Consider the following 22,242-nt stretch of genomic DNA (forward strand, 5'->3'; position numbering starts at 1 on the left):
CTCAGGTGTGTCCGACACAGACTGTAGCCCACCAGGCTCCTCCGTCCGTGGGACTTTCCCAGCAAGAATACTGGAATGGGTAGCCATTCCCATCTCCAGGGGATCTTCTCCACCCAGGGATCGAACCCATGTCTCCTGCATTGCAGGCAGATTCTTCACCACTGAGACACCGGGGAAGCCCTGGTTCTGGGATACCAGTTCTCTAAAACCAGTTTGTCGAGCTGTTCCCATTTGTGGGAAGCACAGATCCTGCAGCGAGGTTCATGACACCTGCTTCCCAGTGGAGCCTGAGACTCAGAGCGCTGCCCTGACCTGGCCTATTCTGTCAGTACGGAGTGACGGAGCAGGATTTGAAGCTGTAACTTACTGGCTCTTGAAGCCGTTGTTTTCCTGCAACAGCCTGATTTTCACTTTGGCCCTGGCATTTCATACCCCCAGGGCTAATTCTGAAGTACGGGGCTTTCCCCTTTGTCTCCTCTTGCATGCCCATGGGGCTTAGGAAGGGATGGATGCCCAGGGAACACTTGTGGGGCTCTGGGCCCGGTGGACACTGTTCACACGGATGTGTCCGAGTCCCGATTCCCACCTCGTGGCTCTCCGGTCCTGTGATCAGACAGACTCACCCAGACACTTGCTGGACAGCAGTGACGGGGCTGGACCTGCGACAGCCGTGGGCACAGCAGAGGTTCCGGAACTCTCTCGAGTCCCCTCTGGCATTGTCTCTGGACTCCTACCCGGCTTCCTTTATTACACGGTCCTGGCAGCTCTGTGCCCTGCTGCTCCTGCCCCCTGGATTCCTGCGGCAGGAGCCCCCCAGACCTCCCTTCCCCACCTGCAGCCGCGAAGAGACAGACTGGCCTGTGAAGGACTGGGTAACTGACCCCCGGGGCAAGCTCTGCGCCATGCCACCCCAGGGGGCCTGATCTTGGGGGTGTCCTTATTCTTCTTGATGTTTCCCTTTTGGGAAATCTTGAATTTCTCCCTCATGTTGTAGGGAAGCACCATTAAGTGTGCTGGCCCTGGCTACCTGGAAACACACTGCCTTTTGCTTTAGCTCCGAGCAGATGAAACGTGGGCCTTGGAGACAGACAAGGCATCTGGGGAGCTGAGCCCACACTGTACCTGACCCCCAGCATGCTGGCTTGAGCAGGGGGCCTGCCTCCTGAGAGGCCTTTGGGGAAACTCTGATGCTTCCCCAGGGAAGGGGGGCTGGTGAGGCCGAGTGGGGCTGACCTTGATCCCTGGGGAGGGAGAGCAGGGCTGGGTGCCCAGGCTTCCGCTGCCCCAGCCTGCCTCACCAGGCCATGGAACTGCTGGGAGGCCACCAGGAATCCAGTGTCCTTGTGTGCTCGTGGGCTGCATGTGACGTGAGCATGAAACACGGACGTGCTGGGGGGACGAGTTCAGTGCACTGATGAGCGGAGAGAGCTCAGAACATGACAGGTTGGGAATGTTGGTGGGATACTGTCTTTAGTATCCCGTTCGTATTGCTGTTGGCTCTGCCATTAATGCTAATGATAGCAGTGCTAGCTGGTGTCTAGTCGCCGTTCCATATCAGAGAAATCACTTGCATCTGGACTGGTCGCCTCGTTCAACCTCAGCTGAGTTTCAGAATAGTCAGATGGAGGGACAGGCGGGCAGGGGGTTCATCCCCACAGTGCAGCGGTGGGATTAGAGGCTGAGGGATCTCCGGCCACAGCTGCCCTTCCCTTATAGGGGTGGACAGGGGGGGACAGTCTGACCCTAGCAAGCATCCCATCAGCTCCCAGTTGTCCTGAGGAAATGGCCACCCAGGCAGTTTACTATGCACATCGCACGTGAGCTGTGGTGTCCTTTGCTGGCCATGGGGGTGCCCAGTGGGCTGTGAGCTTTATATCTGAAATCGCCAGTCACCCGCCCAGTGATCCTGCTGGTGTCTGCACACGGCCTTCCAGGGTGGCTGCCTTTGGGGTCCCATGGCTAGAAAGGTGCAGGTGTGGGCCAGAGATGTCTGTCTGTCTGTCTTTCTCTCCAATAACAGAATAACTTAGAATGTTCGGCCGTAGAATGCACTCTGTAAACATTTTTAAAGTATTTGTGGGTGTGCGTGTGTGTGTGTGTGGACGTGTGCATACATGCGTGCATCTTAATTTCTAGGTAAAACTGTAAATGTGTGATGTGTCTGTGAGAAAACGAAACCTCTCTCACGGGCGTATTATAAGAACTAAGTAAGAAAATATTTGTAGAAGACATCCTGCAGGGTCTAGCCCATAGCATTTTCTTCTAAATATTACTTACAGGTTCATCAGTTCATTGATTCATTGAATGTCCGACATCCTCATTTCACAGATGGAAAAGCCCCAGAAAGAGGCATTGGCTTGCTCTGTGGTCCTTGGAAAATTGATGGAGAGTGGGGAGTGGGATGAAGGTCTTGGTGGAATCCTTTGATTTGAAGGAGACGGTGTGGGAGCTGGATGGGAGATAAGGGGTCCTCGGGTTCCCTGTTCCTGAGTTGCCCCCCTGCTGCACTTCCAGGGAGCATGGGGGTGGGATGAGGAGGCCCCCACACCTGCTCCATGGGCACATGTGTTGCATGCTTCCTCTTGATTTGCTGGAACGGAGTTTGCCCCAGCTTAAGAAGCATTTTTGATACCTGGCCTAGCCCAGCATTTCTGGTGTGATTTTTCCTCCCAGGGATGCTTGGGTTGTCACACCCGGGGAGTGGTACCCGGCATCCAGGGCCCCTGGAGGACACCCTGAATCACCCAGGGCAGCCTCCCCGCCCCCAGCAAAGACTGACCCATCTGGTGCTGGGGGACCCAGGTCGAGAACCCTGCTGTGGCTGATGCTCTGCTCGCATGTGTGACTGGGGCCTGGAGTGGGGCGGCCACGTGGCGAGTTACTGAGAGGCAGGGCTGGGGCATCTCACTCCCACTGTCAGGCGCATACAGACCCCCCAGGGGTCTGGTTAAAATGTGGCCCCCTAGGCAAGGGTCTGGAGAGAGGCCCGCGGCCTGCATTTCTTGCCCTCCCCTGGAGGCATCCGGGCTGCAGATCTGTGTGTTGCCGCCCTCTGAGTAGGAGTATCTCAGCCATGATTCCCGTCTGGCGCATCCTCTGCTGCCACAGCGGAGAGCCTATGTCCAGCGTGGTCCTCACCCCGTCTTAACTGCTCTTCTCTCTCTCCCCTCCTAGGGCTCCCTGGGCCTGCCGGGTCCCCCAGGAAGAGACGGCAGCAAAGGCATGCGGGTATGTCTGTTCTGGGGGCCTGCTGATCGGAGCCCCTGTCCTTGAGGGGGGGGGGTGGCCTTCGCCAGGGCCAGGCTCCAACTGGGCACCTTTGTACCAGGATCGTCCCAGGTCCCTGGAGGTCAGCCTGGTAACTATCACCACACCAGCAGCTCTGGCCACCGGGCGTCACCTGGCTGCCCCTGGGAGCTGTTTTCACAGTTGGTTGACCAGCAGTTCTGGGCTCTTGTCCCAGTGCCTGGAACTTGGAATGGAGCCAGGGGACCCAGTTCCCAAGTCCTCAGTTCATAGCTTAAGTTGGAGGGGGCCCCATAGCCCACGTGTCCAGCCGCCCGCCTGCAGTGGGCACCTGACTCCCCCTCTGCCTCCCCGGCCTCTGAGTCGGAACACACCCCGGGACCCCAGGCGGAAGTGATCTCAGCTCAGGCGGGTCCGTCTGACCCGGGATAAAGAGGTCCTCTTCGCCACCAAGAACTCAGTTTGGGTCCTCAGTGGCTCCTCACCATCAATGCCAGCTGCTGTGCTTTCTCCGCTCTTCCATCCGGCCTGGTTCTGTGGACCAGCAGAACTGGGGCGTGTTGGGGGTTCCAGTGATGAAGGCCTGCAGTGAAGATCAGCTCCTTTGCTTGTCGGAGGCACTTCTGGGGGAGCCTAGGTCTCGGCTTGCCGGCCGTTATGACGCTGTTTCCGTGCTGAGATCCAGTTCTGGGAAGGACGCCCCGGGGCCTGGGCCTGAGTCCCCCGGGTTGTGACCTTGTGCTGTTCTCTGTGCTGCAGGGGGAGCCAGGAGAACCGGGCGAGCCGGGGCTGCCCGGGGAGGTGGGCCTGCGGGTGAGTGTTGCTCTGAGCTCTTCTTCTGATGTTTCTGGGCTTCCCTGGTGGCTCAGCCGGTAAAGAATCCGCCTGCAATGCGGGAGATCTGGGTTCGATCCCTGGGTTGGGAAGATCCCCTGGAGAAGGGCTAAGGCTCCCCACTCCAGTGTTCTTGCCTGGAGAATTCCATGGACTATACAGTCCACGGGGTCACAAAGAGCAGACTGAGCGACTTTCACTTTCTGATGTTTCTAGTGCACAGATCTTGATGCAAAACCAACGTTTATGGGCCCACTCAACGCTCTACAAATGCTTCTCATGCAGCCACACGCCTGCTCGTGTGTGTGTGTGTGTGTGTGTGTGTGTGTTCACATCCCTGATGTTTCCTAAATTCTCACAGAAAGTGAATCCTACCGTTCTCTGCCATTTATCTTTTCTAACAAGAGACGTGTCTTTCCTCCCCAGTTCAGATCAATACCACCTGTTCTCTTAATTAGTGCTTACCGTTCCATGATATGGATGCATCATAATTTACATAACTTTTCCTCTGTTTGTGGCCCTCCAGGTTATTTCTAATTTCATTTGTTTTCCACAAAAATCAGTAAATGCACACACCACTGTTATTTTTTTGTTTCAGTAGAGTAGGTGACAAAAATTAGGGTATCTTTGGCTGAGGAAAAAGCACTTTTTAACATTCAGTTCAGTTCAGTTCAGTCAGTCAGTCGTGTCTAACTCTTTGTGAGCCCATGGATCGCAGCACGCCAGGCTTCCCTGTCCATCACCAGCTCCAGGAGTTCACCCAAACCCATGTCCATCGAGTCGCTGATGCCATCCAGCCATCTCATCCTCTGTCTTCCCCTTCTCCTCCTGCCCCCAATCTTTTATTAATGGGTTTTAACAAATATGGCCAGTTTAACAGCCTTAAAGTGGCAGCAGATCCTGGTCCAGGTAGCAGGGGCTCCCGGGCTCGGGACCCCAGGTGGGCTTTGTGAGGATGTGTCCAGGCTGTGCTGGCCCCACGTGAGGTGTGCGTGATGAGCCACGGGAAGCCAGCCTGTGACCAGGAGCTCTGCACGTGTCCAGCCCGGGTCCCAGCATGGCCACGGGGCGCGGCCTCACCAGATTGCTGCACTGGCCTCGTGAGAGCTCAAAGGCTGCTGTGGAAGTCGAGCCGAGCTGCATGTGAATCCCAGCTCCCCCAGGCAGGGGGTGACATGAGCTCTTCATGGAGGGGGGCAGCAGAGGTGGGGGGGTCTCCTGGGGGGACTTTATGCAGGTGGCACGTGGCAGCGGATGAGGAGCAGCTGTCTCAGCCCCTAACACGGTTATTGAGTGCGTCTTCCCTCTGCCCCTGCCCTTTTCTCTCCATCCCCAAACCTCTGCTCTGGGAACTGTCTTCTGCAGGGATCCCAGGGACCGCCTGGACTTCCAGGACCTCCCGGCCCCATCGGCGCTCCCGTAAGTAGAGGCTGCTGTTGGAAGGGGCTGTGTTGCTGTCCTAGGGGACTGGGACCCAGGCCCTGTGACAGGTCCCTACCCCACATCTGTGCATAAATACAACTTGGAGCATGTGGTCAGAGAGGCCCACACCTGGGCTGCCGTCTCCATCACGTCTGCTCCCAGAGGGGAGGGTGGCCTTCGCGCAGGTTCTGGGTGCTTCTCCTGAGGACAGTGTGTGCATGCAGGGCGGGGCAGTGGCCCTCTCCCAGGGGAGGGGGAGGAATGTGGCTTCAAGGGGCCCTGAGTCTCAGGTTCAATTCCTTGGTTCCATGATCAGATGGCAGTGGGGACTGACTCCGGGGCCACCTTGCTGCACTCGGCCAGCTGAGCTCAGGTCTTAGCTGGGGGTACCTGGATAATCCAGGGATGGGGGGACCAGCCCCAGGGGCTCTCATCCAGGCAGGGGCCGAGCTCACCACCCAGGCCCAAGGGAGAAGCAGGCTGCCGTAGGGAGTGAGATACACGGGAGACAGACCTTCACCACCATCCCAGGCGAGCAGGCTGTCCCGGGGCCTCAAGCTCAGTGCAGAGAAGCTGGACGGGGCTGTCTGCGTGTTACTCATCCTCCCTTCCCTTCCAGGGTCTCCATGGAGAACGAGGGGAAAAGGGAGCCCGGGGAGAAAAGGTATTTACAGTCTGCTTCAGTTAGTTGTGCAGCTTTCTGTGGACAGCATGTGTGTGAGTGTGTGTGTGTGAACATGTGTGTGTGTGTGTATGTGTGTGTGCTATGGTAACTGAGGGCTGGTGCAGAGGAGGCATTAGCTTCTGACCCAAATGTAAATTCTGGGCCCAGAAGGCCGTGGTCCCGGTACCTGCAGGGGTTGAGATCTCCTTGCAGAGACAGTTTGGGGTTTCCAGGCCAGAGGGGTTTTAAAAGTGCCCAGGATTGGGATTCAAAAAGTTCCAGTTGCTGCTGGGGACTCACATCTTCCTTAGCAACTGGCCTGCATTCTCCATACCTCAGGGACGCTGACTGTCAACGGAGGGAGGGGGTGCAGGGACAGCTGTGGCTTTGGTGACCCACACAGCCTTGTGGACCGAGTGCTGTGACCTGACCTCAGCTGAGACTCTCCACGCCGAAGCTGGCTGTGCCTTCATATTGACGCCACCAGGTCACAAGTCATCCGCAGACCAGATCTTTCCATGGGTGGAGTGCTCAGGGCTCTGGGGGTGGGGAGAAGGATGGCATCCCACCTCCCCACCTCCCCGGACAGCAGCAGGCATCGAATTCCCAGGAATCCCAGGCCCATCCACTCACTGGGCTCCTTCAAATCAAAAGCTTAAAATTGGCCCTCTCGAGCTTAGCTGTGTTCCAGCCCCCTTTTCAGCACCTGCCCTGTTCCGTCTTCCTGGAGTACGTGTTTCTCTCATTTATAGAACATTTCTAAAATATTAAGAAATTTAATTTTATTTCAAGCAACTTAACACACACACACACAGCCATATCTGGCAACAGGAAAAAAAACCAGCAGCCTGTAAGTGCACCATCCCACTGCAGCTGCAGCGACCACTCTGGCCCGTTTCTTGATTTCTTGCAGGACTCACTCCTGTGTCTCTGACGTCTTTCTACATCGTCACACGTGACGTGTTCTGCTTTGCGTACCCTCGTGTCTCCTCCTCCGGGTAGCATCTCCCCCGCCGTGCTGCTGCAGACGTCTATGATTTATCTTAAATGGCTGCACAGTGTCCCCGTGTGTGAATAGGCCATGATTTATGGGCTCATTCCCCTATTATCGATCAGGGAGGATTGTTTCCAGTTTGTCATGATTAAAAAATACTGCTTTGGTGAACATTTTCACACCAATGCCTTTATTTATTTATTTTTCCCAACTTAGGATGGTTTTCTCCGGCCGCTCCCTTAGAAGGGAGATTGTGGTCAAAGGAGACGAATGTGTTGTGTGACTCAGGAAGCGTGTGGGTCCCCAAAAGGCTCTTGGAAGGAGTGTGGCGAGAGCCAGGGTGACGCCCCTCACCTCAGGCCCCAAAGTGTGGTTTCTGTTTGTTCGGATATCAAACTTTCATCACTGCAGCTTCAACAGTGGAATCCCTTGCCCTGTGTGGTTGGGACGCGTGTCTCTTGGTTCTTTGGAGAGAGTTCTTGTGGCTCCGTGTGTCAGGTTTTGGGTGGAGGGCCTCTCTGTGGCCCTCTGCTCCTCCTCTGTACAAGGTGGGGACTGGGAAGTGACCCTTCGGGTAACTGGGGGTCCAGGCACAGGCTTGATGGGCAGCCCTGGTGCACAGGGCGATAGGGGTCCAATTTGAAGGTTCCCCCCCTGGGAGCATGCAGGGTTTGGGGAACAGACGTGGCAGGAGGGCTGAGCCACAGCCCAGCGCCCTGCAGCCGCCACCTGGCAGGGAAGCTGGGGGGGCAGGGGGTCACCTGCAGGGCAGGCCCTGGAGAGGAAGTCCAGCCGTCAGCCATCAGCCTCAGTCTACAGCGTGGCCCAGAGGACGCCCTGCATGGTGATTTCAGAGCCAGCTTGCCGGAGTTTCAGGCTCAGCTCTGGGGTCTGCAAGCAGTGTGGCCTTTGGAGAGTTCGTTTCACCTCTGAGTCTCAAGTGTCCTCAGTGTAGAGAGTAGCTATTATGTAAGGCTGCTATGAGGATTAAATGACCTAATGTTTGTAAAATGCTTAGAGCAGTGCTGGGCAACAGAGGCCATATTTACGGAGGGTGGGAGACGAGAAGAAGAGAAACAGCGAGGCATAGAGGATTGGCAGGGAGGCATAACCTGAGCACTGAGAGCTCTGCTTTGACTCTGATCCCCAGCTCCCTTGCCGATGTTCTCGGCGACTCTGGGGGGAGCTGGTTCCTTCTCTGCACCTCTGTTTTCCCATCTGTCAAACCAGATGCTTGGGCTGCATGATCTCTTGGGCTCCTTTCCAGTTCTTATATCTGATAAGTACTTAGAACAGTTTATTTTCTCGTGAACCTCCTAAATTTCTTAAATCAGCAAAAAGGAAGTTTCCATCTCCCCTCGAGATAGGCGCATCCCGCTGCCTGGCCTCCTAGAAGTGGAGCATGGCCAGAGAGAGCCAGTGCCCACCTGCCACCAAGCCCAGCTCTGCTACCGCCTGTCAGGACCTTCTCTGCGGGCTTGGGGTGGGTGGGCCAGCCTTGCTTTTGGCATCTTCCAGAAAGGCCCTGCCAGACACGAGGTATGGAGGCTCTGTGGACACAAGGACCTCCTAGTGACTGAGGGACAGTGAGGCCTGAATGGATTGTCCAGGGGCCGCTGGGCTCGGGGCAGTCAGCAGAGTGTATAGTGGGTCTACTCAGTCAAAAAGAGGGGTGCCCACTCCCTGGGGACCAGGGGATGGACACAGCCGCCCCCGCCCTGTCCAGAAGAGCGTGCTCTCTGGACAGCTTTGGCGGGGTGTGATGGCAACCTCCTGGGGTCCTGGGGAGGACATCCCAGGGTCCTGCCCTGTCTGGGGATGGAAGCCCGGGCGTTGGAGCACCAGCTTTGGGCTCAGCAGCCCATGGCTCTGCCACCAGCAGCTCTGGGACCTCCCTGCAGCTTCTGTTCCCCTTGACCCCCAGTACACGTAGAGTCCAGTCTACTCTGTGTGTGTGTCTCCTGGGTGGGTGTGTGTGTGTGTGTGTGTGTGTGTATGTAGGCAGGGGAGGGGCTCTCCTGGTGTGTGTCTCTGGTGTATATGTGTCTCCTGGGGTGTGTGTGTGTGTCTCTTTCTCTCCTGGTGTGTGGGTGTGTGTGTAGACAGGGGAGGGGCTCTCCAGGTGTGTGTCTCCTGGTGTATGTGTGAGTATCTCCTGGTGTGTGTGTCTCCTGGTGTGTGTGAGTGTCTCCTGGTGTATGTGAGTGTCTCCTGGTGTGTGTTTGTGTGTCGTGTGTGTGTGCATCTCCTGGTGTGTGTGTGTGTCTCCTGGTGTATGTGTGTCTCGTGTGTGTGTGTGTCTCCTGGTGTATGTGAGTGTCTCCTGGTGTGTGTGTGTGTGTCGTGTGTGTGTGTGTCTCCTGGTATGTGTGTGTGTCTCCTGGTGTGTGTGTGTGTGTCTCCTGGTGTGTGTGTCTCCTGGTATGTGTATGCGTGTCTCCTGGTGTGTGTGTGTCTCCTGGTGTGTGTGTGTGTATCTCCTGGTGTGTGTGTGTGTGTGTTTGGGAGGTTCTCTCCTGGTGCCTGGTGGAGAGTAGAGCACAGTGGAGCACTAAATGCCTTCGCTGCTCCTTCGTTTCTGTGCCTCTGACCCTGGGCGTGTCCCTCCATTGTTCATCTCACTTTCCTTCCTTTGCCAGGGGGAGCAAGGCCTGGATGGATTCCCCGGGAAGCAGGGGGAGACTGGTGAGCAGGTAGGTGGGCAGGACAGGGTGGGGCCTGGGTCAGGCTCATAGGGCCTGTGGGCTTCAGTCTATCCTGCTCGGCTGGGGGCTTTGGGAGGCTTAATGACCAGCCCCCAGCTTGCCACTCATGGACTCCTCCATGCCAGAGTGGAGGGATCCCAGAGAACACACCACTTTAAAACTGGTCTAACCGTAGTAACACGACAGCTGGTCATTAATGGGAAGACCACAGGCGATATGCGTGTGTTCAAAGTGATGGATGAGTTGCAGTCCTGTCCCCGAGACTAAAAGATTACAGACAGCCCAGATGCTCATAAATAAGAAACAAGTTGAATAAATCAGGGTGTGTATTAAATAAATACAGGGAATAATATGAAGCTGTGCAAATTAACGCAACTCTTAAAGTCCTGACACGGGTGTTCCGTGAGATGCATCCATGAGCCCACAGGGAACCACGTGGAGATGTGGGCCTGGGGAAGCTTTATAGCGACAAGTGCGGTCTGGGAAAACTTGTGGAGGGGCCCTTCTGGGGAAAAGGCCAGGAACAGGTCTGGAGGTGTGTTACCCTCAGCCCTGCCTTTTCCACTCACTCCCCTGATGGACCCCGTGTTCTCTTTCCAGGGAAGACCCGGCCCTCCTGGTGAGCCAGGGCCCCAGGGGGAGAAGGTAAGCCAGGTACTGGGGTGGGAGACGGCTCCCGATGAGCAGCTGTGGAGCTGCTCCCCTGAACAAATTGAGGCCTGTGTTTTGGGGGGTGGCCACGCTAGAGTTCTGGGAACGAAGGGCAGACAGAGGTGGTGAATCGTGCATTAGAACTCAGCCTACAAAAAATTTCTGGTTATTGTATTTAAACATGTTTTTCTATTTGGGGGAATAAAAATCCATCTAAAAAACAAATGAAAATCCCCATTATATAACATCTGGACATACTAAAATGTTGTGCTACTTAAATGGCTTTTTGGGCTAAGGCAGAGTAGGAGCAAATAGAAAAATCTTACAAATTCCTTTTCCTCTTTCTCTCCTTTGCAGCGTTTACTGTTTTTTTTTTTTTTTTTAACCAGAATTATAATTCTGAAAATGTGCTGGGTATTTCATAAATAAAATAGAGGTTGCATCTCATCCTGCTGATCATCTGTGTTAGAACATTTTCACAACAAGGCTTATTAACTGAATTTGCTGCTTAGGATTTCTGTTATGCAAAGAACTGCATGTAAAATTGTGAAGCGCTATGAAAATGTATGAAGATAATAACCTTGCTAGGCCTTCAGGGTCACAAGGGAAATGGAGAAGGCAGGCTGTGCTCTGGATTTATGGCAGGAGGGGTGATGAGACCCAGCCCTGCATTTAGTACAAGAGAAAGAGTTTCTTTCAGATGATTAGGCCCTTAAGAAAGACATCAGACTTTGGGTCTGAGAATAGCCAGGAGAGAGACGGGGCAGCGGGGGGAGTCCGGCTAAAGCAGAGGGCTGGACCAGAGATGCGTCACTGCTCAGTGTCACACTGCAGAGCGCAGGTCAAGGTTACTGCCCGACTCGGATGCCTTCCCAGCACACGCTGGAAATGAAAAAGGCTGCTCTGACTCCTTCCAGAAACAGGGTATAGTTATAAATAAGACACCTGTGGGCTGAGAAAGCCTCTCTTTAGCAGTGGTGGCTGGAGAAGGTTGATCCCTTCCAGACTTGCTCACTTGAACTTCAGTTCTTGCCTAATTATTTTCTCTCTGTCTAAATATTTTTAGAGTTGAGATTTATATTGCTCTGTTATCTGGTGTCAGGATTTTAATGTATTCTTGAAGTTTCTTGACACCGAGGATGCTAGAGCCTAAAATAAGTAGTTTATTTCAAGTCACTAAGAGGGGATGGTTCTTAAAGTTTGGATCTAGGTGACAGCTCTTTCCCACTACTGCATGTGTGTGTGTGTGTATTATAAATTCCAACCTCCCCCTCATTTATAGAGATGTTTGGTCCCTCCTGATTGGGACCAAACTGATAGCTGAGTTTTCATTGCTTATTATGATGAATGCAGCAGAAGTAGGAAGACAAGGTCCAAGGGCCATGGTATGATTTGGAGCATTTGTTGGAAGGGTCTAGAAACCAGAGGTTCTTGGGTGATGATACAATGACTCTCAACTCATGTTGAAGGAATGTTACTGGGACAGATCTTGGCTGCTTTCCAATTTGAAACAGTCATTGGGGCTATAGCTCAATATCAAAATAGTTCCCTATAATGAAATGCCTGTCATTTCTCTGCAGGGTGCCGTGGGTCCTGCAGGCCCCCCTGGGCTTCCAGGCTCTGTGGTAAGTGGTGCAGCCCCTAGAGGGTAAAATCCCGGACTCAGACACTGATCGTATTGTGTAGTTGGGAGAGTTGTTGCCTCTGAGAATGAGGAGGAACTCTTCTGATGACAAGAGAGTCTGAAGCTTTTGCACACTGAAAATGGGATAAAATCAGAGAAAAGTCAGAAATGGCTGTGCAAATGCCCACCATGGAGTGGAGTGAGGGTGACTGTTGAGAAGAGGCTGCCAGCTTTGCTGACGTCTGGTTTGTCCCCCAGGTGCAGAGAGAGGGCCTGAAAGGCGAGCAGGTAAGCGGGATGTGGGTTCTCTTGTCCTGGCACCCCAGGTGGTGGCAGAGACAGAACGGCCACCAGCGTAGTGGTGAGACTGCTTGCTGAGCTCAGACGGAGCCCCTCAGAGACGCTGGGAACTCGGGAAGAAGACAGTCAGCAGAGGGTCCTGGTTGGAGGCCTGGGACATGAGGAGAGGGTGTCACGGCTAATTCGCGTTTGGCTTGTGTTACCAGGGAGCCCCCGGACCTCGGGGTCACCAGGGCCCACCTGGGCCACCAGGAGCCCCGGTAAGTCACCCCCACCGCCCCGCCCCCACCCCCAGCCAGGGGTCCGCTCTGAACACCTCTAGGTCTGCAAAATCATGGCCATTCTCGCTGCCGAGTCATTTCAGGGTTATTTCAGAGTCTCATCCCGTCACCTTGAGTGACAGGGGTTGTTGCCAGCATCTAGCACGGGAGACACTGGGCCTTGAGGGCTGAGATCGCCGGGAGCGAGTCAGGCGTGAGCATGTCTGCACCTGGAGTCGAAGCCCAGGCAGCCTGCCTCCAGAGTCCCCAGGCCCAGACTGGCCAGGGCTGGGGTTCTGGTGCTCAGTCTGGTGTTTTACCGTCCTTTCAGATAAAACAGAATGAAAACATTGGACACTTCAACGCCGATTGAATCGTTTCCAGTGCACATTTGCTTTTCGCTTGTTTCTCATTAATCCTGACTTTGAAGTGGCTTGGAACACTTCAGCCTTCGGTTTCTCCCTCTGTTAAGAATTTAATGTTAAGAATTACCATCTGGGAAGAGGCCTTTCAAAGGGACTCTGTGATGATTTTTGATGTGAGTTCAGATACTAAGGATAATGAATATGAATCAGTCAATTCCACATGGTGGAGGTTGAATCAGGTCCCTTTTGGTAACATACTTCTGCTTCTTTCAAGTGACTGTTTCATTGAAGGAAATAAAACAACTCTTATTTTGAAATGCCCATAGATCATACTTAAAGTAACTCAGATTTATCATAAGTCAGATTTATAATCAGATTTACAGTAAAGCCTATTCCTCATTAGGATAAATGTGGATATTCTTGCTGGGGTAAAACTAGAAGAAACTTAGAAGATGTATTTTGCTGTGGTTCAGTCACTCAGTCATGTCTGACTCGTTGTGACCCCATGGACTGCAGCATGCCAGGCTTCCCAGTCTTTCACCATCTCCCAGAGTTTGCTCAGATTCATGTCGTTTGATTTGATGATGCCAGCCAACCATCTCATGCTCTGTCACCTCCTGCTCCTCAGTCTTTCCCAGCATCAGGGTCTTTTCTAATGAATTGGCTCTTCTCACCAGGTGGCCAAAGTATTGGAGCTTCGGCATCAGTCCTTCCAGTGAACATTCAGGGTTGATTTCCTTTAGAATTGAGAAGATGTTTAATTCCAGTATAATTAGAAAATTTTCACATCAAAAAATTCAGGTTAGAATAGCTTCCCTTCTGTCTCTATAACCTTAGATACCTTGCTTAAACCCTTCTGAGGCTTGATTTCCAAATCTCTCCACCATCGTCAGTATGTTGAGAGATGTAAAGTAGATAACATGGGTAATACAGTGTGCTCAGATCAGTAAGTGGCAAGTATTGATCATCTTTATTGTAGTACATCTCGTAGGCAAACATATGCATAGTATGGAAGGGTGAAGTTGTTTTGTTTTGTTTTTTTAACCAAAGAAGATATGCACAGAGATATAAGTAAGTAGCTTGCACAAAGTCACATAGCTAAAAAGCAAGACTGAGCTTTGAGCCCAGATCCATCTGACAGTCTAGCCCATCGTCTTTTCACCCCTGAGTGCACAGTGCAGCAACACGTCCTCCGAGTTGCACAGAGCAGAGTGACTTTCCCTCCCGGTTCGCACTAAGGAATAAGAGGGTAACAGTGCCCAGGCCTGCTTATTCCCAAGGCAGCCTTCTTGATCTCTCATTCGGGGGTCTGGGATGTACTAACGGCAGTTTCCCCCTTTGTGTAAAATTTGATAAATGAGGAAGGGAGGGAGGGAAGAAACCTCAAACATTTTGGTCACATGCTTTATATCAACTGAAATATTTCAGGGTGGAGATACAGGGATGAAAGCACATGGACTGATTTCATAGTTTGGTGAAGAGTGTGAAAAAGAAATAATTGTGAGTTGACACTTGCAGTGAGGATTCAAGTGTTTCATGTCATTCCTGCAGGCCATTTTCTAGAACAAGGAGAGGCTCCTGAACCCACGGTTCTTGCAAATACTGGAACAGCACAACCCTGCAGCTCAGTGGAGCTGTCCAGGGTCCTGAAGAGGGTATCGGGGCTAGATGCTCTTGACAGAATGGGATTGAGTACAGTACCTGGTGTTGGTGATGAAATTCCCTTGGAAGGAGTTCAAAAAGCCAGTAGCCTAACCTAAAGACCTTGTGAAAAATGAGGAACAGTGATGAAAGGCCCAGAGTGTGAGGTTCTTAAGGCCAGGGCCAGTGTCTCTCCATCTCTCAAATCCACAGTTTATCACATGGTGGGAACTTAATACATGCTTGTGAAGGAGTGACCCACAGCAAATGTTTAGGAGGGACATCAAAGTGAGATCTGATTTCAGTTTGAGCTCATAAGGAGCACTGTGGCCACGGAAGACTCTTGGGGTTAGGAGCCCCAGACCATTGGTTTCACGTCCCAGTTCTTCCACCAAGTAGCTTTGGGTCTTGATGGCATCACTGTACCCATCTTATCCTCTTCTGTCTTCCTGGCTTGGAAATCATCATCATCGACGTCACCTCCTACATTAACGTGCTGTGAGAGTTAAACGGGTGATTGTAGGAAGCACTGCTCTAGGAAGCCTTATTAAGCCCAACACAGAGATCAGTTGTTATTTCTGGCTTTTCTGAATCTCCAGCAGCACCTGGCCCAGGGCCTTCCGCAGAGCAGTGGCTCTCATTAGATTGAATGAGAGTGAAAGCCTGGCTTCAGCAGCTTCTGTTGAGAAGTGAAAACTTTGAGTTTGTGACAAGCAATCCCAGAGAGTGAAAAGTGCATCCCATTCTCTAAGTGGAAATGGCACACAGCCTTCTGCTCCCGGATGCTGGGAGTCATTGAGGAGGCCTGCATCTTTCATCCTTTCCCCAAGATGGAACGGGTTGTGGCAGTTGTATCAATGTTTGATTGAATGTAATAAAGAAGGATCAGCTGGCAGATCAAATGAGAGACATGTCTTGATGCTTCATGAAAACTCACCTCTGCAGGGGCTTCCCTTGAAGTGTGCCCTGATCTCACTGGAATAATCCTTGTGAGAAAGGGATATTTAAGTCTTTGGTTACCATAGTTGGTACAGTAACATGCTTGTTTTAATGGTGTTATTAAGAGAAAAGACCTTAAACCTCAATACAGTTCTGTCGCTTAATAGTTATGCAAAATGTGGCAATAATAGCTGTTTGTATGACAGTCATATTATTGAGTCTATAGACTCGCTTCCCAGGTGGCTCAGGGGGTAAAGAATCCCCTGCTTGCCAATGCAGGAGACATAGGAGACACAGGTTCAATCCCTGGGTCGGGAAGATCCCCTGGAGATGGAAATGGCCCACTCCGGTATTCTTGCCTGGGAAGTCCCTTGGGCAGGGGAGCTCGTGGGCTACAGTCCATAAGGCTGCAAAGAGTTGGACATGACTGAGTGAACAACAACATATTATTGAAAATGAGGAAATTGAAGTGCAGAGAGGGAGTTGTTGGCCCCAATTCACTGATAAAGTTGGTGATAGGGTCTCAGAGCTGAAGGCTTCATTTTCCAATCCACATTTCATGCCGTATTCTAGGCGACGTCATGCACATGAGTGTAAACCAGGGTGCCGTCAGGAGACCCAGGTGGATGTCAGGGCCTTGGCACCCATTCCTCGCTTTGTCCTCACGGCCACTCAGTAGAAGGTATATTATCCTCGCTTTGGAGATGAACTGACTGAGGTTCAAGGACGCCCAGTGTACTTGTCTGAGATCAGGCAGGAGATACATAGTGAGGGGTCAGAGGGCAGGATCTTTGTCAGTTCAGTATGACCCCTTCCTGTGCCCGTTTTCCTTGCTTAGTGGAAATTGATCTTCCTTAGACAATTTCGTTTATTTATCCAGACAATCAGTTTGGATATCACTATGGATGGAGGGTCAGATAACCCAAGCCCGTCCTTGCCCAGCCAGCAAGATACAGCGACAAAGGCACCAGGCTTAGAGCTAAAGACACTTGGGTTCCGGGCGCTCTCTTGTGTGCACTCGATACAGAGCACCGAGGCCGGGCATTTGGTCCTTACTGTGCATGTTTTCAGAGCATGAACGATGGTGCCTACGCCTTGCTTGTCAGTCACACTTAATTACATCGGATAGGCGCACATGTTTAAGTGTTACAGACTTGACGGAATTAGATGGTTATTGTTCTATTTTTTTTTCCCCTCCTGACCTCCCAGGTTCCCCATTTGAACAGGGTGGTATTTTCCTATCCAATGAGAGTGTCCAGACAAAGTATGTCCTGTGGTGTTGACTGTGTGTGTTTGCCATGATCCATCTCTGTTGTTTTTTCCCCTTTCTCTTCCTCCTAAAGGGTCTGATGGGTCCAGAAGGCAAGGATGGACCTCCTGGTTTGCAAGGTCTCCGAGTAAGTAAACTGTGTTTCTTTCCTGGTGCCCCAACTCAGCCACACCACACTCCCCATTTTAGCTGCTCACACAGAGGAGATAGTGCCGGTCTCCTGAGCTTGAGATGAATGCTGGAAGCAGATTGAAGGGTTAGCTGAGTTCGGTAGTGGCTGAGGATGGGCAGCCTCGAGCTGGGTCCTGGCTCATCTCCTGCAGACGAGTGTGTGGTTTTCCATGAGTTGTGTACATAGAAACTCACATCTCTGTGTGATCAGGGGACACTCAGTCCTGAGAGTACTGACCCAAGCTGGGCGCAAGCCAGGGCCTTCTGAAAGAGGTGATGTTTGAGCTAAGCCTTGAGGAGAAAATAAGAAAAAATAGCCATGAGATAATAGAGGTCTGCCGATAGGCTCTCAGCTACTCTTGAGTGAAGAATCCGTATGGTTTTTGAATCTCATAATTTCTTAGGAGCATGTCATTTAACCTGATGGAGCCCCCTTTTCTTTTTGTCCAGATTGTGCACACCTTACGGGTTTGACTCCTGTGTTGTAGGATAGAGGGTGTTGTGGCACACCAGAGCTGGCTGCCCACCTTGGTGCCCCCACCACCACAGACTCAGTTCCCAGCAGGGGACGTCATGCAGAGTGAACACTCAGCTCACATTTCCTGACCCCTGGCTCTAATCTTGTAGCATCACGGTTTTGAAAAAAATTATTTTATTCAAGTCCGGTTGATACACAATGTTGTGTTAGTTTCTGCTATACAGCAAAGTGACTCAAACATACACATACGTGCACTCTTTTTTAGTATTCTGTTCTATTATGGCTTATCCCAGGCTGTTGGGTATAGGTCCCTGTGCTATGCGGTAGGGCCTTCTGTTTATCCGTCCTGTATGTTTATTAGCAGTTTGCATCTGCTAATCCCAGACTTTCACTCCTCCGCTCCCCTCACCCCTTGGCAACCACAATGTCTAAACGTCTGTGAGTCTGTTTTGTAGCCGCTTTATTTGTGTCATGCTTTAGATGCCACGTGTAAATGACATGAAGTGGGGCTTGTCCTTCTCTGACTTCCTTCACTTGGCACCATCATCTCTAGGCATTGTTGCATTCTCTTTTGTACTGGAGTCACAGGGCAGCATGGCAAGAGTGTTAGTAGAGCATGTGCCAGGGGCCCAAAGGACGGCGCCTGTCTCGTCCTGCATCCACGGGTGAGCAGGGGGTGACGACCAAGCATGTCCTTGGGAACCCCGGTCCTGCAGCATCACTGATGATCTCCTGACTCAAGTTGTTCCCTCCCATGGGTGCTGCTCATTGGCGGCCGATCCTGTGGACATGCTGGAGAGACAGCAGCCGATGTCAATGTGGCTGGGGTGCGGCCTCCTGTTGCGCCACCTCTGGCTGAGTCAGGAGGGCCTGAGACAGGGTGACGACTCACTCACAGCCTTATCCCTCCTCTTGCCGTGGGTGACCTGCCTTGTCAGTGTCCATTGAAATGTTGGTCTACAGAGCTCCTGGTTTCAGCGCTCAGGCTGCGATGGGGGAAGAGATGAGACAGTGATGAGTCCAGGGACCTGGGAACTGAGACCCTGAGACTAAAACGTGGGTTGAGGAAAGGGATCCAGGCCCTTTACTTTAGAGATTAGCAACAGGCAGACAGCATAATTCCCGGCGAGGCGAACGCCTTCATTTTGGACAAAGCTGCTGTTTTTCCACAATGAGGACGTGAAAGGGAGGGGAGGACGTGAAAGGGAGGGGAGGTCGCAGCGAGGCACCCCCTTCCCCATCCACGTCTCCACCCCGTCTCATCCCGCTGCCCCCGCCGGTGGAGGCAGGGGTTGGGCACTCACTGCCTGGCTGGGTTCCCACCTTAGATGGAGGCAGAGGAGGCGCTCAGTCTGTCCCACCCTGTCCTGCTCCAGCTGTGTCCACACATCCATGCTCCAGGTCTGGGTCTGCATTTCTCCTCTGGATAGGTTCATCAGTCCTAGGACACGAGGAGAAAGTAGCATGCACATATGTTCACTATCATGTGTAAAGGAGAAGACTAGCAGGAAGCTGTTACCACAGCTCCCTGATAACACCAGGAGCCCAGCCTGGTGCCCTGTGATGACCTAAAGAGGTGTAATGGGAGGAGACGGAGGCTCAAAAATTTATTTTTATATATTTTTATAAATTTATAAAAATAAGCTTGTATTTATATATATATATATACATTATATATAGAGTTATGATTGATCCACATTAATGTACAGCAGAGACCACCACAATATTTTAAGGCAATTATCCTCTATTTAAAACAAATAAGATTGGCCATTAGAGCAGACTGTTAAAACCAGTGATGAATGCGAAGATCAAGTCTTTTTTATGGATCTGAACAGATACCCTCTTTTGAATTGTCATGTTTTCTAAGTTAGCGGACCTGTATATTTTAATAAAGAATACTATGCTGTCAGAAAAAGAAAAAGGAGGTGCTCAAGCCTATCTGAGGTTCTGATTTCCTCATGCTCGTCTGAGCGAGGCACTGGGGAGAGGGCGGTCAGGGGAGCGCTCTTAGCTGGAGCTGGCAGCGCTGCAGAGCATCTGAGCCCAGAGCGTTCCAGAGTGGAGGCAGCCTGGCTCCAAGCCACTGAGGCAGTTGGACACACGAGAGCGTCCACGAGGCTAAGTTTTCCCCCAAGAATATCCTCTTGCGCCCTGATCATCAATCTCAGAACAGACATCCTGTCACTCTCACACCAGCCTATTTTAATTTGCTGTAGAGAACTTGTGTTTTTCTTATTTGAGAATCCATTTGTTTTTGTTTTTCTTCACTAAAATGTAAGTCCATGAGAACATTATTTTTGTATTTGTAGCACTTAGAGGAGTGCCTCACATTTATAAAATTATATATATATGAAAATAAAAGCATATATGAGTGCATAAAATATGCCTAAATGTATAATGTCATCAGAAGATGAAATTTATAGATGCTTGCTCCTTGGAAAGAAAGCTATGAAAAACCTAGATGGTGTAGTAAAGAGCAGAGACATCACCTTGCCAACAAAGGTCCATCTAGTCAAAGCTATTATTTTTTCAGTAGTCATGTATGGATGTGAGAGTTGGACTGTAAAGAAAGCTGAGTGCTCAAGAATTGATGCTTTTGAACTGTGGTGTTGGAGAAGACTCTAGAGAGTCCCTTGGACTGCAAGGAGATCCAACCAGTCCATCCTAAAGGAAATCAACCCTGAATATTCAATGAAACGCCTGATGCCGAAGCTGAAACTCCAACACTTTGGCCACCTGATGTGAAGAGTCACCTCATTTGAAAAGACTCTGATGCTGGGAAATAGTGAGGGCAGGAGGAGAAGGGGGTGGCAGAGAATCAAGTGGTTGGCTGGCATCACCGATGCAATGGACATGAATCTGAGCAAACTCCGGGAGAGAATGGAGGACAGGGGATCCTGACAGGTTGCAGTTCATGGGGTCACAAAGAGTCGGATGCGACGTAGCAACTCAACAATAACATAATGTCACTAGTGAGCATCAGACAATTAGGGTTGCAAGAGTGAAAGGCTCATGGGTCACACGTGAGTGCTGCAGTTGGGCGGCTGACACACCCAGGTGGTGTGGGCAGAACAGGACCCAGGACTAGCCATCTGGCCATCTGGGTTCTGACCTTCCACAGGGAATTCCAGCTCTTTTTTTTTTTCACTTTTACCACCTTTACCCATTTCACCCACCATCTACCCCCTCTCCTCTGACAGCCACCAATCTGTTCTCTATACCTATGAGTTCAATTTTGTTTTAGATTCTGTACTATAGGTGAGATTGTAAGGTACTTGTCTTTTTCTGTCTGATGTATTTCACTTGGCATAGTGCCTTCAGGATTCATCCATGTTGTTGCAAATAGCATGGTTTCTGTCTTTTTATGATACTGTTCTATTGCGTGTATAATACCATGATATTATTCTTTGTCCATTGATACATCTTTGGGCATGTAGGGACCTTCTATGTCTTGGCCATTGTAAATAATGCTGCGTTGAACATGAGGGTGCATATGTCTTTTCAAGTTAGTGTTTCATTTCCTTGGGATAAATACTCAGAATTGGGGTTGCTAGATCATGGATTGGTTCTTCTTCTTCTTTTTTTTAGTAACCTCCATATTGTTTCCACAGAGGCTGAACCAATTTACATTCCCACCAGCAGTGGGCTTCCCTTTTCTCCACACCCTCGCCAGCACTTGTTATTCTTTATCTTTTGGTAATAGCCATTCTAACACGTGTGACATTACGTCTAAATTGTGGTTTTGACTTGCGCCTCCCTGATGATTAGGGATGTTGAGCGCCTTTCCATGTACCCGTTAGTCATCTGTGTATCTAGAATGTCCAGTTTTAAAGAAGAAAACGTGGTTCCTTCTGTACCTTTTACTTAGCTTTTATCTTGCTCTGTGGTCCTAGCCCCATCTGAAATAGCCTAGGTATCTTCTTTCCCCTTTGGACAAAAATGGGTCGGGGGGTGGGGGGTGGGGAGATTTGCTTAATAGAATTCCATGTTGCCAGGCATTTAAACAATGTCAAATTTGAAATGGCTAAACTGGAGACTTGTCATGGTGGAGGGAGTCTCTGAGATTGATAGTGAGAAATTTAATGTCCAGAAATTCCCTGCTCAGGTCAGGGTCACTCAGGGCTTTGTCACTGCTCCTTCCACAAGCTGGGGACAGTCTCTTTGGTTCCTTTGATCATTTTATCAATATTTTTTGGCTTTTTTCCTCTCTTACCAAGAGGTGAGACCTGAAGAAGTGATGCTATCAAGTGTGATGCTCTCTTTCTTACTAGAGATAGAATGATCCCCAAGTGTCTTATGGTGGGTCTGATTGTGCCAGTTGCTTTAAAAACAATTTTAAAAACAGAATCTATCCATACATGTGTAGAACTCTAGTATAAGATAGGAAGGAGGTGACATTGGTTGAGTCATTGCATAGCAGGCATTTAGCTGTTTGTTCATTTGTTGTTTTTTGAACACATGTTTTGCACTTAATTCTCACAAAGATCCTATGAGGTCTGGCAGTTTCAATCCCATTCTGCAAATGAGGAAACCAAGATGTGAAGGTGTAGATTGGATTACCCAGCAGCACACAGATTGTAAATGAGGAGGCAGGGATTAGAACTCAGGTCATCCTGGATCTAAACCGTTCCTGCCATTGCTTTAGGATGGGGTGTGTATGTGTGTGTGTGTCCACATA

General features: G+C 50.9%; 1 protein-coding gene across 1 annotated transcript in view; it reads left to right on the top strand.

Annotated features, from left to right (window-relative positions):
• COL22A1 (collagen type XXII alpha 1 chain) overlaps window positions 1-22,242 on the top strand; it is a 224,269-nt gene that overhangs the window by 86,747 nt on the left and 115,280 nt on the right. The window contains 10 exon segments of the mRNA XM_070382724.1: window positions 3,175-3,228; window positions 4,006-4,059; window positions 5,446-5,499; window positions 6,122-6,166; window positions 9,800-9,853; window positions 10,466-10,510; window positions 12,097-12,141; window positions 12,399-12,428; window positions 12,647-12,700; window positions 16,989-17,042. Coding sequence (XP_070238825.1) covers window positions 3,175-3,228; window positions 4,006-4,059; window positions 5,446-5,499; window positions 6,122-6,166; window positions 9,800-9,853; window positions 10,466-10,510; window positions 12,097-12,141; window positions 12,399-12,428; window positions 12,647-12,700; window positions 16,989-17,042 — 489 coding nt within the window.

This window comes from Bos mutus, chromosome 14, assembly GCF_027580195.1.
Source record: "Bos mutus isolate GX-2022 chromosome 14, NWIPB_WYAK_1.1, whole genome shotgun sequence".
NCBI classification, from domain to species: Eukaryota; Metazoa; Chordata; class Mammalia; order Artiodactyla; family Bovidae; genus Bos; species Bos mutus.